The 12,902-nt window shown below is 45.3% G+C and overlaps 1 protein-coding gene and 1 long non-coding RNA gene across 3 annotated transcripts in view; one reads left to right on the top strand and one right to left on the bottom strand.

Annotated features, from left to right (window-relative positions):
* The window catches only part of LOC129621643 (uncharacterized), a 33,649-nt gene extending 28,420 nt beyond the window's left edge, over positions 1–5,229 (top strand). For both annotated transcript variants that reach the window (XR_008699579.1, XR_008699578.1), the window contains one exon: positions 4,578–5,229. This is a non-coding gene — a long non-coding RNA (uncharacterized LOC129621643). The remainder of the gene's footprint in view (positions 1–4,577) is intronic.
* Positions 1–12,902, bottom strand: part of RHOJ (ras homolog family member J) — a 93,297-nt gene that overhangs the window by 18,863 nt on the left and 61,532 nt on the right. The window contains exon 2 of the mRNA XM_055538288.1: positions 6,351–6,409. Coding sequence (XP_055394263.1) covers positions 6,351–6,409 — 59 coding nt within the window. The remainder of the gene's footprint in view (positions 1–6,350; positions 6,410–12,902) is intronic.

The following is a 12,902-nucleotide window of genomic DNA, read 5'->3' as shown; positions in this document are numbered from 1 at the left end:
TTTGAAATATGTCTGCATCAGCCACACCGTGATGGCACAGATGGTGAGTAAGTGAAACCATTAGGCCAGCTCTCCTCAGACTTTGCATGTGTTTAAATTACCTGGGGATCTTGTCAGGATGCAGATTCTTATTCAGCAGCAGGTCTGGGATGAAGTCTGAAAAGTTGCACTTCTAATGGGTTTCCTGGTGGTGCTGGTCCTGGGACCACACTTTGAGTAGGGAGGAGAGGAGAGTTGCACTGAGCAGTCCCTTCACCCCTCCTCACCCCCATACCCACGTCAAATTGGAAATAGAAATTTGCTTCCAAGTCCTCTTGGTTTAATGACATCTACCCCAGATTTTCAGCATGGTCTCTCTTTTACATTCTCCCATAAGTACATTTGGATCTGTCAGGCTTGATTTGGAAAATGTGGGCGGCACACAGAGGGCAGGAGTGCAGTTTAGTGCTTAAGAATGCAGGCTAGACAGACCTATTCACAGGGTTCAAATTCCAGCCCTGCCTGTGGCTACTGTGGGACCTTGGGTAAGTTCTCTCTGCCTCAGTTTTCTTATCTGTAAAATAGGTTGATAATAGTATTGGCCTCAGAGGGTTGCTCTGAGAATAGAATGTGTCAGTGTTTGTAGACCGCAGACCTGCGCCTTAAACACAGCAGATTCTTTAGTGGTTGGGAGTTCATCCTCCCTGCTGCTGCTGCTGCTAAGTCGCTTCAGTCGTGTCTGACTCTGTGCGACCCCACAGACGGCAGCCCACCAGGCTTCCCCGTCCCGGGGATTCTCCAGGCAAGAACACTGGAGTGGGTTGCCATTTCCTTCAATGCATGAAAGTGAAAAGTGAAAGTGAAGTCGCTCAGTCGTGTCCGACTCTAGTGACCCCATGGACTGCAGCCTACCAAGCTCCTCTGTCCATGGGATTTTCTAGGCAAAAGTACTGGAGTGGGGTGCCATTGCCTTCTCCATCATCCTCCCTACAGCTCCATTTTTCATGATGAGAAAAATATGATTGTGTCCTGGGATTATTCTTAAGCAATAACTTGTCACATGGGTCAACTTCCTCACCCCCTACCCCCGAGTTTGAACACTTCTAAAACCACATTAAGAGGCACATGAGCAAGAAAGTTTGAGTCGCTCATTGAGGAAGAACATTTGTTCTGAGGTTTTAGGCAGACTTTTCATAGAGAGTTGAAGTTGGATTCTGGGCTCCAGAGGGCCCTTGGGTCAGCTAATAACAAACGGGAAGGCTCCTGTCCTTTCAAGTGGGCCCTGGGTTGCCGCCGTTAATGAACCCCTGGTGTACTTGCCTCCCTACCTGGTCATATGTCTCCCTTTAAAGCCCCTGTGGAGGTGTGGGCGGTGTGGGGATTCAGGGAGAGGGGAGGAGAAGGGTTTCAGGATTTAGGGCATTGAAGATGTGCCCTGACTGAGTGAGCGGTACGACTGATGGCTTTCCTACTCTCATACAGTAATGGTCACTGGGGACAGCTGAGCTGCTGTGGTTTCTCCGTGACAGACACCAATCTGTACTTGCTCACAAGTGGTACTCATGTGCCGAGAACTCTGGGGTTTGTCCTGCTGAGAGGCCAGGCTCCTGACACCAGGAGAGTCTCATTTCTCCCTGCAGCACAGCTAACTGCCACTTTTGCAAATGCTGTCTTTGAGATACGTCTGTCCTGGAGTTTGCCCTAAGAGGCTGCAATTGCAGCAGGGTTTTACTCACGTTGCTCCTGCAGGCCAGGGCCCATGAGAGGCAGACATGAGGTGACTTAGTACCCGGACTGGTCCCACTCTAGGGGGCCGGGTGGGGGTGGGGTGGGGGTTGCCTGGTTCTGGGCCGTGACCTGGGAGAGACCCCTCTCCCATTTCGGCCTTTCTCAGCCAGCAAATGTCCAGGCTTGCGGCAGCGTCCCCCCCTCCCCCCCCCCCCGCCCCTGCTTCCTCTCTCCTCTTGTCTCTCATGCAGTTGTTTAGTCACCAAGTCGTGTTGGACTTTTTTGTGACCCTCTGGACTGTAGCCTGCCAGGCTCCTCCATCCATGGGATTTCCCAGGCAAGAATACTGGAGAAGGTTGCCATTCCCTTCTCCAGGGGATCTTCCTGATCCAGGGGTTGAACCCACATCTCCTGCATTGCAGGTGGATTCTTTACCACTGAGCTACTGGGGAAGCCCAAGTCTCTCATGAACATGCTTTAAAATTGGCCTGTAAGCATGTTGTGAAAAAGTCAGCTCCAGACTCTGTAGTCAAGCCAAAGACCTGGGCTCTAGAAATCCCTCTCAGAAAGCCTCTCAGCCACACGCTACTGGGGCATGTGTTGTGCAGGCTGGGTGAAAGTGAAAGTGAAGTTGCTCTGTTGTGTCTGACTCTTTGCGACCCTGTGGACTGTCGTCTACCAGGCTTCTCTGTCCATGGGATTCTCCGTCTGTGGGATTCTCCAGGCAAGAATACAGTAGTGGGTTACCATTTCCTTCTCCAGGGGACCGTCCCGACCAAGGGATTGAACCCGGGTCTCCCGTATTGGAGGCAGACGCTTTAACCTCTGAGCCACCAGGGAAGCCCTGGTGGGTAGGCAGGGTAGATTCGGCTTACAGACTTGGGCCTTATTGGCCTCCCTGGTGTGAGCTGGGGCGTAACATGCAGAGTGACCCTGTGAAAAAGCCCCTCACTTCATTGCCTAACTGAATGTTTGGAATTCTGTCGAACAGATGAACCAGAGTTCTGAAGACTCTTTGTCTTCAAAGAGTTCCACTCATAGCTCAAGTATCCATTTGTTTCAGGGGTTTGGGAAGAGAGCTAATGTTTGCCAGCAGCTGCCTCACGCTGGCAGTGTATGCATGTGACTTCGTTACAAACTGTCTTGAGCAGATGCTGGGCCGGCTGTGCAGTGCCGGAAGGTGTCTCAGGCAAGTCTAGTGGGACTGCGGTGGTGCCCGAGGTGATGAGGTGTGGCAAAGTGGAGGCAACCAGGTCAGATGGTTTTGTCCAGGGCTGACTTTGAGGGTAGAGGTAATATTTTCTTGCACTTTATCTTTCTGAACACGTGTGCTTCTTGAGGTTGTTTTTAACTGTGAGCCCTGGTTAACTCAAGACAAAGATGAGGGGGCCCTGTTCCTAAGTTTGTTCGTGTATGAACATCTAATTATTCACAGCCAGATGGAACCCTATAGCCAGGTTTGGAGGCTTGTTTCTTTTTTTGTGGCTCAGGGAACAATCAATTGGTTCTGAGATTACCTTTCTTTCTTGTTAGTAACTCTGATCAAATGAGTAATTTTGAATTAGTTCTAGATCTTCCTTAGTCATGTGACCTCAGCAACATTTGTGAGAATATAACTGAGGAGGTTATCTTCCCTGAAGCTGGGAATGGAAATTTTGGGACAATGCTTCTAAATTAAATTCGTCACAAAGCCTTACTGGCAGAGTTATGGAGCCATGGGAATCAACTTGGGTAATGGTTATTTTCCACTGCATCCTCCTAACATTAGGAACAATGTTTCAACCAACAAAGACTCCAGTTTTAATGTGTGTATGAATCACCAGGAGATCTTCTTAAAATGCATTTTCAGATTCAGTAGGTGGGGGATGGGGCCTGAGATTCTGCCTTTCTAATAAGGTCCCTGGTGATGCTGCTGGTTGGTTGTCCAGACTCTGAGTCCCAAGGTTCTAGAACAGTGGTTCTCAAAGTTATCTGTCAGAAATTTAAGTGTGTGGGCACCATCCCAGAACCGTAGAGTCAGCAGCTCTGAGAGGGGGCGCCCAGGGACTGGGTTTTAACCAGCCCTTTATGTGATTCTCATTTCTCTGCTCAAGTCAGAGAACCACTGTTCCCACGTAATGAATTAAGTGAATCCTTCAGTGGAATGCATTCCGACACTTCACAGCCCTTTACTGCTCAAAGGTCTCCCTTAGGTCTAGCCTGCAATTGTTTTGCTTAATTACTCTGGTTTTTTAAAGCACTATTTAAATCATTTTCAAAGGTCCTAATCTTGGAATTTCAGTTCTATAACCGACTTTAAGATATGTTCTGATTTCTTTTCCCCACATTTTATGTTCCCCCACCTTGTCTACCTCTAGGCTTTCAAAGCACCTGGTGGAAAGCATTAAAGTGAAAGTTAAGTTGAAGAATTATCTGTAACCCATTTGTTGTTATATTCTATCAGCAATTATCACTTTCTCCTGTGTCAGAATTTTGGGTCAATTTGGAGTCTAAACATGTTTTTTCCACTGCCTTAGAGTCTCTACTCCCATATTAGTATTATTTTAAAATTTTTCTAAAAAGATGGAGCAGTGGGAAAGAATAACTAAACTGCTTTTATGCAGTTTTGTTGGATTTGAAATTAAATAGAAGCCAGGGAGAGGCTGTTCTGAGGACAGTTAATGCACAGAAGCTAACAATTGTAGTGGATTGCTATAGAATTAGGGAGAACTGGCTGGGTACAGGGCAGGGGGCATAGGGAGCTTTTTTAGAAGGCAAGGGAAACAGGTTTCAGAGTCAGGCAATAATCCTTGCTGTGTTGAACTCTTCAAACTGGATTATATTCATAAGATATAATTATGTATGAGAAGGATGTACACTTTCTTTTTCAGGCTGTGAGTCCTGATGAATGGGGGTACCCCAGTGACTGTGTGATTGAATGAGAAGAGGCAACTCCAGCCCAAAGAGCAGCCTCCTTCCATTGCTGGAATGCTTTCTGGTGGAGGGGAGTCAAGCGGGAGCTGCACAGAAGCCTGGTACCTTAGCACAGAGGAGCCACTCACTATTCCAATCTGTGTGTCTGTGGGCATCCTTTCCTAGTCATGTGTCTTGGTATTGATGTGAGAGGTCTCCTCCACTTTCTGGTTCCTGAGGGTGGCTGGCTAAAGCACCCATCTGCCAGTGAGGGGAAACTAGATGCTTTTAGAAGCTTTGAGTCTGCTGCTAGATTTTTCAAGTTCTCCACTGCCTGGTTCTGCCTGTCTGTGGAACACCTGCTTTTGATGTTCCATAGACATTTATATTGTCTGAGCCACCATCATCTGATGTGAACAGCCAACTCATTGGAAAAGTCCCTGATGCTGGGAAAGATTGAGGGCAGAAGGAGAAGAGGGCATCAGAGGATGAGATGGCTAGATGGCATCACCGATGCAATGGACATGAACTTGGGCAAACTTTGGGAGATGGTGAGGGGCAGAGAGGCCTGGCATGCTGCAGTCCATGGGGTTGCAAAGAGTCGGACATGACTGGGCGACTGAACAACAACAGCAAGACATTTATACAGTGGTTCTTGCCAATGCATACAGAAATCCCAAGGAGAATTTTATCTATTATGACTTTTTGTTTTGTTTTGTTTTCAAGTTGAGCAAAAAGACGTATCTCTGGATAATTGTGAAAAAAATCTAGACAAATGCATAACTGCATATAACAATTACCAGGAGACTCACAGGGGGAATAAGCAGGGTCAAATGTTTACTCCAAAGGACTTAAGATGTATGAATTGGGACAGACTGAACAACCCACTGTTTTTGACTTAAATAAATGAACCAGGATGTATGGTAACAAAAGCTCTGTCAAAGAAATTGGGTCATAGCCATCAATTACTTAACCACTGCCCCTCTAGCCCATGAACTTATAACTAGAAACTTTTTGTAATGACATGTGAGATACAAGGGAAAAAAAGATAAGGTGACATTTTCACCCTAGCAGAGAATGTGTTAATTGGTTTAAGAATTGAGGGTTCTATTGCTTTACATATTGGTTGGCCAAGATCTCTGACTTGAAGAAATATTTCTGACAGAATGAGCATATTTCAAGAATAGAGAATTTAGATTCAACTCCAGTTGTTCAGGAGTTGACCCTCACTTTGGGAAACCATCCAGGATCCTGATTTTTTCTCCTTCTGATACTAAATCCATCTTTTTTCTATTCCCTGATCCCCATTCCCTATCTCTTTTTGTACCTTTCCACAGCTCATTAGGCTTTTTAAATAAAGAGTGGGTAAAGAATACAGCATGGAAAAAAGATAGTGGATGAAACTAAAATTTATGAAATTGACTCAGTAACCCTGGATTGGAATTGGCATGGGTTAGAAGAAATTGGAACTCTTCACGAAATATGTGATTTTGGTTAGGGATAGTCATCAATCAATAAATGAATGGGTATTTGCTTATCAATACCTTGAATCTCATAATGATTTAGTTTTCTGTTATTACAGATATTTTTAAGATATTAAAAATATTTTGGTTGTCATTTAGGTATATGATAAATTCGCCCCAGGTCATCAGAGGAGGTAATGTCTATACCATCAGTCCCCATAAACTTAGTCAAATGGATCATTCTCTGCCCTCCCAAACCCTTCATGAATCAAGATAAGAAAAACGTACCTGTCCTGCGGTGTCATACAGTCCGAGCAAGTGTTGCTTGCCTCCCACTGTCACAGTAACTAGGGGAGAAGAGAAAAGGAGAGTCTGTAAATGTGAGCTTCAATCAGGATCCTTCACATTTCTCTATGCCAGCATCTCCCTGGGCAGCAAGGCCAAGCATATGCCTCACCCATGTATATTCTAAACCAAGTTGACAGCATGATCAGCAAATGAAAGCCAACCTTGGGCTGCAGTGAGAGCAGATGGGCTGAGTCAAGTCCAAATTTCTCAACCAAGGCAAATACTGTTGGTGCCACTAGGGCACTCTGCAGGCTGTTCATTAATCCTGATTAGGCCCTATAATATCAAGCCCCTGAAGGAAAAGGATGCTGGACTCGTTCTCAGGTTATTTTCTTCTTTCATTTGGTTTGAGCCACCTTTCAGGATATAGACTCATGTAACCAGAAATCTCGGCTTTTATTTGGTGTCAAAATGCTAAGAAGCCCTGAAAACAAAGGATGTTAACTCACCTGCCTATTTCATAATTTATAGCAAAGCTGGGGCTTCCCAGGTGGCGCGGTGGTAAAGAATCCACCTGCCAGTGCAGGAGATATAAGAGTCACAGTTTCGATCCAGGGGTTGGGAAGAGCCCCTGGAATAGGAAATGGCAACCCACTTCAGTATTCTTGCCTGAAAAATTCCATGGACAGAGGAGCCTGGTGGGCTACCATCCATGGGAATCGCAGAGTCGGACATGACTAATCACAGCAGGATCAGCAGGAAACCAAAGCTAATAGTGAAATGAGAAGGGCTTAACATTTATTGCAAAAAGTGTTTTCATTCAATATCTCTCTGCTTTAGCTCAACTGATTTATGACAGTTTGAAACTTAGTTGCAGAAGGAAGTGTTGTATATGGGTTTCTTCTAACATAACTGAAGCATATGTATAGAGTGAAAAGTAGAGAGTTTGATTTACCCAGTAGGCTTACTGCCTCACCAAGCAATTATGTCCAAAAGTAAGAGGTAATAGAGGAATACCAGCCACTCTTTACATGGCTGGAAATGAAATAAAGTCTCAACTTGAAACTAAACTGAGATAGAACAGATTGAAAACAAGAGTAATACCATTTTCTTGGTAAATGGAAGGAACAAATTTAAATTTCCACAAAAACTTAATTCCTTTTTGGAAAAAGAAAGTAAAATATGAAGGAGAATGTGATTTTTTCCCCTAGTTGATTAGGAAGAATGTACAAATGCTAAAATGCAGGGATTTATATTCAATATACTGTAATAATCTATAGTGGAATATAATCAGAAAAAAATAAATGAATTGCTATATGGTACACCTAAAACTAACACATACTGTAAATCAACTATATTTTAATAAAAAATGTGCAGGTCCAACATAAAAATGATTTTTGATTCCCCCTGTCATTAACTGTTCAGGAAATGAAAAATAAATGCAATAGCAACCTTTTATAACTGCATCTCTAAAATATGCCAGCCAGATTCTCTAGTCTACTGATCAGAGTGACTGATTTGGTACTGATGTGAGTTTTATTTGTTTTCAGGTTCAGGGGCTACATGTGTGCAAAGTGCTTCTTAATGGCTTATTCTTTGAAAAGCACTTGTTTAAAAGCACTGCCTCCCCAGACACTGGGAACAATTTTTCTAATCTCAGATCAACATGTGTTCAGCTTGATAACATGGCGGCAGCCACTCAGATGAGCTTTTAAATGTGTGTTTTTAAGTGGTGAACTCAGCTCCATCCAGTGCTAGTGACAACACAGAAGACAGGCGTTTAAACATTTTCCCTTCAAAAGCCAGGCTAGCGATGGAAATGAAGGCGAGATGGCGCAGCCCCCAGCTCTTTGTCCTGTTATATTTTCCTCTTCCTGCAGACTTGGAGCCTAGTCAGATGTTCCTAAAATCTGGCTAAATGATTTCTTTAATGGCCCATCCGCCACCTAGTCATGGATCAGGAATGAAAGGAAGAAAGCCAGCCATTACAACATGGAATTTCCTGCCTCTAGTGAGCCCAGTACACACAGGTTAGGGCAGCTGCTCGGAGAACCCCTGGGATAGCCCCCCGACCTACAGACCCAGGGCCATCTGTGGAGTGAGCACTGGAAGTTGCCTCATTCTCCTGGTCCCACTGGGCACTGCATATGCAAAGTGATGGCTCCGACCTTCCTCACTGGAGCCCTGAAGATCATGCTTGAGTTTTCTCAGGGAACAAACATTCCTTCCAGCCTGCTTTTCCTCAGACCTCACCCTCTTCTCCCTTGGCAGCTCTGACCGCAGGGAACTGTACCAGGCCTGAGGCGAGGGCCAGCCTGGGAAGGAAGCCTTTGGGCTGAGAGTCTGAGCCCAGTCTTTCCTTTTCTCTGTCCTTCCCTTCCTCTAGGGTTTATTGGGTTCCAGGACTGTGCTCAAGAGTTGGGAGTGTTTATGCTCCTGCGAGATACATCTCCTGCTGTCACAGAGCATGGAGAGGAGGGTCCAAGGCAGTGTGGTGGACACTCTGTGGGGGCAGTGACGATGAGTGTGGAAGCAGGCAGAAGGAGCACTACCACATGTGCACACACACACACAGCTGAAGTGTGGTTCAAGAAAGCTTTCTGGTCTGAGCTAGGTCCCAAGATTGTCGAGAGTTACCCATGGTGCCCTGGGAGTGCGTCAGGAGCTACCCAGCATGCACTGGAGGAGATGGGGCTGAGGAGGTGAGCATGCAGGCTCAGGCCCTCCTAAGTCACTAATACAGGCTTTATGCTGAAGGCATTGTTAAGCTGTGAAAGTCCTGACTTCTTCTCTTCCCCAAAGCCAGTGAAAGAGAAGGAATTAAAATAGTTTTCTTGGGTTTAGGCAAAACGGCAAGAGGAGGGAAGATGAGGTTTTTGGGTGGAAGCCAGGTTGGTTCTGAGCTTGCTGTGCAGTGGCTGGCTGCTCTGTTGGGTCAGCTCTGCTGGAGGGGACAGGGCGGTGCTTGTGCCCCCATCTCTGGAAACCACGTTTATCTCTCTTCTCTGCCCTTTGATTCTTCCATTTTATCAGAAGGGAGATGAGGGGATCACAGGGTTGATGATGGCAGACATCACGGGACAGCCAGCCAGAGAGAGAGCCAAGCAGTACTCAGACATTGTGGGATATGCAGATGGCTTTGTGAGTCCTTATCTTGGATTAGCAATGGATGCCTTATCGCTTGTCAACCTGGCTCTGTGAGGCTCCTCAACTTGGAAATCAATTAGATCAGCACAGAAGAAAGGTGTGCTCTAAAATGATCAGAGGAAATGCAGAGAGGTTGAGACAGCAGGATCTTGTAAGTCAGATGGTTCTGCTTTCGAATCCTATCTTTCTATTCACCCTCTACGTGACTCTGGGAAAGTGACCTAACATCTCTGAGCCCCTCTTTCCCTATTTGTTAAAAGAGAGCATCACCTACCGAAGAGAATACTTGTGAGGAGGAAGTTAAAGGAGAAGATGCCTGGCACATAGCCTGGCCCATAGTAGGTGCTGAACAACTGTTGCTCTCTCTCCTTGAACAATGGAGAAGGGAGTGACAACCCACTCCAGTATTCTTGCCTGGGAAATCCCATGGACAGAGGACGCTGGTGAGTTATAGTTCATGGGTTACAAAGAGTCAGACATGACTGAATGACTAACATTCCTTCAACAAATGCTTATTGAATCTCTTCTAAGTCCAGGGCCAGTCTGACTTCCCCTCCCTGTGTATGTGTACTCAATGCACATATATACTCAATGCACATGACATGGCACAACAACTTTATAATATGTATGAACTGCCAGTCACTTTCTACCCTAAATGGTTGCTATTTAGATCAGTGTCTTGTGTTTCTGATTGGACAGGAAGACCCTTGAGGAGACAGTCTCCATAACCCATGCCCTGCACAGTACAGAGCACAGTTCCTGACATTTGTAGTAGATGCTGAATCCACAGAATGGAAGTGAAGCCTCAGGGGCAACTCAGGCAGAAGGAGGCCCCTCAAAACCAGCAGAGCTGCAGCTTTGCAGCCTCAAGCTCCCTGGCAAGACACTAACTGCTGGGAATTGCCTGCAGCCAGTAGACCTGCCTGGCAGACATTGGTCAGGCTAAAATCCCAGACCACCTTCTATTCTCAGAGCTTTTAGAATTGCCTTTTTTTTTTTTAGAGCTTGGAGAGGTTTTAAAGAGAGTGGGTCAAGTGACCTGCTAATGGCTCAGATGATTCTCTCAATAAAGTGTGAAACGTTGTCAGTGACCTGTTAAGTATGTAAAATGAAGGCCTTCCTCTCCAAATCCATTAAGTTCTTTGCTTCCTTGTGTTTGCTCTTGGTGCAGCTTGGATGGTTAAATTTATGAGCTGAAGTGAGTGAGGTGCTAATGAAGTTGAAGTCACGTTCGCTCTCCTGAGGCTTAGTTGGTTTCACCCAGAGAGTAAATGTCCTGGCAGGATGTAAGCCCACCCCTGCCCCTCAACCGTTTCTGTCACCTCATGAAACGGCCTGTCATTTGCAAACTTGGATGAGGAAGGGTTGGTCATTCCCTGTAAGCCAGCTCTGAGCATCAGTCCAGCTCATCAGCAGTGCTAGGAACCTGGTTCATAGCCCCTGCCCTGTTGGGTGGTGGACTGGTCATCTCATCTGCCAGAGAAATCTTTCGGGGTCAATGTGATGAATATATGATGCATCTGAGAACTGGCACAATGGAAATGCCAGATCAGTCATGAGAAAATCTCCCAGTGCCCTTCCATTCCCATCACAAGGCCAGCTGTCTGCATCAATCAGGTCGAATGTACTCTATTTGGTGGGTAAGATAAGGCAGACCTGACTAGGTGTGTGGACATAATTCCATAGAGGTCCTAGGACTTCCTTGGTATTTCAGATGGTAAATAATCCACTTGCAATTCAGGAGATCCAGGTTTGATCCTTGGGTCAGGAAGATCCCCTGGAGGAGAGCATGGCAACCCACCCCATTATTCCTGCCTGGAGAATCCTATGGACAGAGGAGCCTGGTGGGCTACAGTTCACAGGGTTCCAGTGTTGAAAACGACTGAAGTGACTAACATTTTCCCTTTCATTTTCACTATTTTGGAGGAAGAAACCCTCAATTTATAAACATAGCAGTAAACAGAATTTTAAAAAAGCTTGAAATATGCCGTCATGCAAATATAGACTGATACTGCATCAAAGATTTATTAACTCTTTATGAGAGAATTAGATAAGAAATCTTACTTGAGCATTTTGAAGAACTGGGCATTTATAGGTACTAAAAAGCAAAACGTAATAATAAAATGGCTAGGTTCAATGGAAAACTGGTTGTTATCCTATGGAAAGATAACCTTTGGTGTTCTGCTCCCTTACTAAATGAATTATTTGCATCTTGACCCAACAAGATTTACAAGGTAACGTGCAACTTTAGAAAATCTAAACTTTTAGTTAGTAGCAGCATCGGACAAAGGTGAATTCCCCTAGACTGCCAAGCCTTGAGGGAAGGGTGTTGAACAGTGCCCCAGCATGATGTTGAGAGGAGAGGTGTAGGCTCTTGGCTTTATGTCCAAGTTTCTGATAATTTTTCTTTATGTCTGAATTCAAGTCCATACTTAGCCTTCCACTCATTTGGTGAGATGTCAGGCAAGTAGGTTTCTCCCTCACCTGGAAAATAAACACATTGCCTTTACCCTAAAAGGGTCTGTGTGTGCTAAGTCACTTAGGTCATGTCTGACTCTATTGTCTGCAGCCTGCCAGGCTCCTCTGTCCATGGCATTCTCCAGGCAAGAATACTGGAGTGGGTTGCTGTGCTCTCCTCCAGGGGATCTTCCTGACTCAGGGATGGAACCTGCATCTCTTATGTCTACCTACATTGGCAGGCAGGTTCTTTACCGCTAGTGTCGCCTGGGAAGCTAACGGGGTGTAGAAATTCTTTATAAGCTGTTCCAAAGTCAGGGGTAATCATCACTACAATTTCTCTACCTCTGGCGGCTGCAAAAAACAGAGTTTAAATGAAAAATCTCAATTCTGACCCTTGTCATGCTTGCTGACAGGATATTTTCACTGAGGTTTTCCCTCTCTGACCTGACTGTTGCCTCTTGTGCTTCCTCCTTTCTAGAAGATCCCATCTGGGACTGTGACTCACCTAACCCCAGGGTCTGCTCTGAGGAGTTGCTTGTCTGTATGTGTTACGTGGTGTCCGCCTCACAAATGAACATGTTCATTCTTTAAGGAAGAAACTCAGAGGCATCTGGGATGAAATTCCCCTCAAATTAAAATAAGTTAGAAAATAGAATGAAACTAGAAACAGACACTATGATTTTATGAATATGAATGGTGGTGAATTTCTCCCTAGTGGGATTTTATCCTTCCAACTTATGTGTTCCTCTTAAGGTGGCTTGAAAACCTTCTCATCCGCCTGCCAGCAGAGAATGCCTCTTGTTTCCCTTCTTTGCAGAGAATGCCTCTTGTTTCCTGAGGAGCAGCCTGTGTGTGAGCGCGCATGTATGTGTGTGTATGTGTATATGTGAGAAATGAAAGTTGTTCAGGCAAGTCTCTTATTTGCTGTGTTGGCATGAGTTCCTG

The sequence above is a fragment of the Bubalus kerabau genome, chromosome 10 (assembly GCF_029407905.1).
Source record: "Bubalus kerabau isolate K-KA32 ecotype Philippines breed swamp buffalo chromosome 10, PCC_UOA_SB_1v2, whole genome shotgun sequence".
In the NCBI taxonomy this organism is placed as follows: Eukaryota; Metazoa; Chordata; class Mammalia; order Artiodactyla; family Bovidae; genus Bubalus; species Bubalus kerabau.
This window is presented reverse-complemented; position numbering and strand designations above follow the sequence as displayed.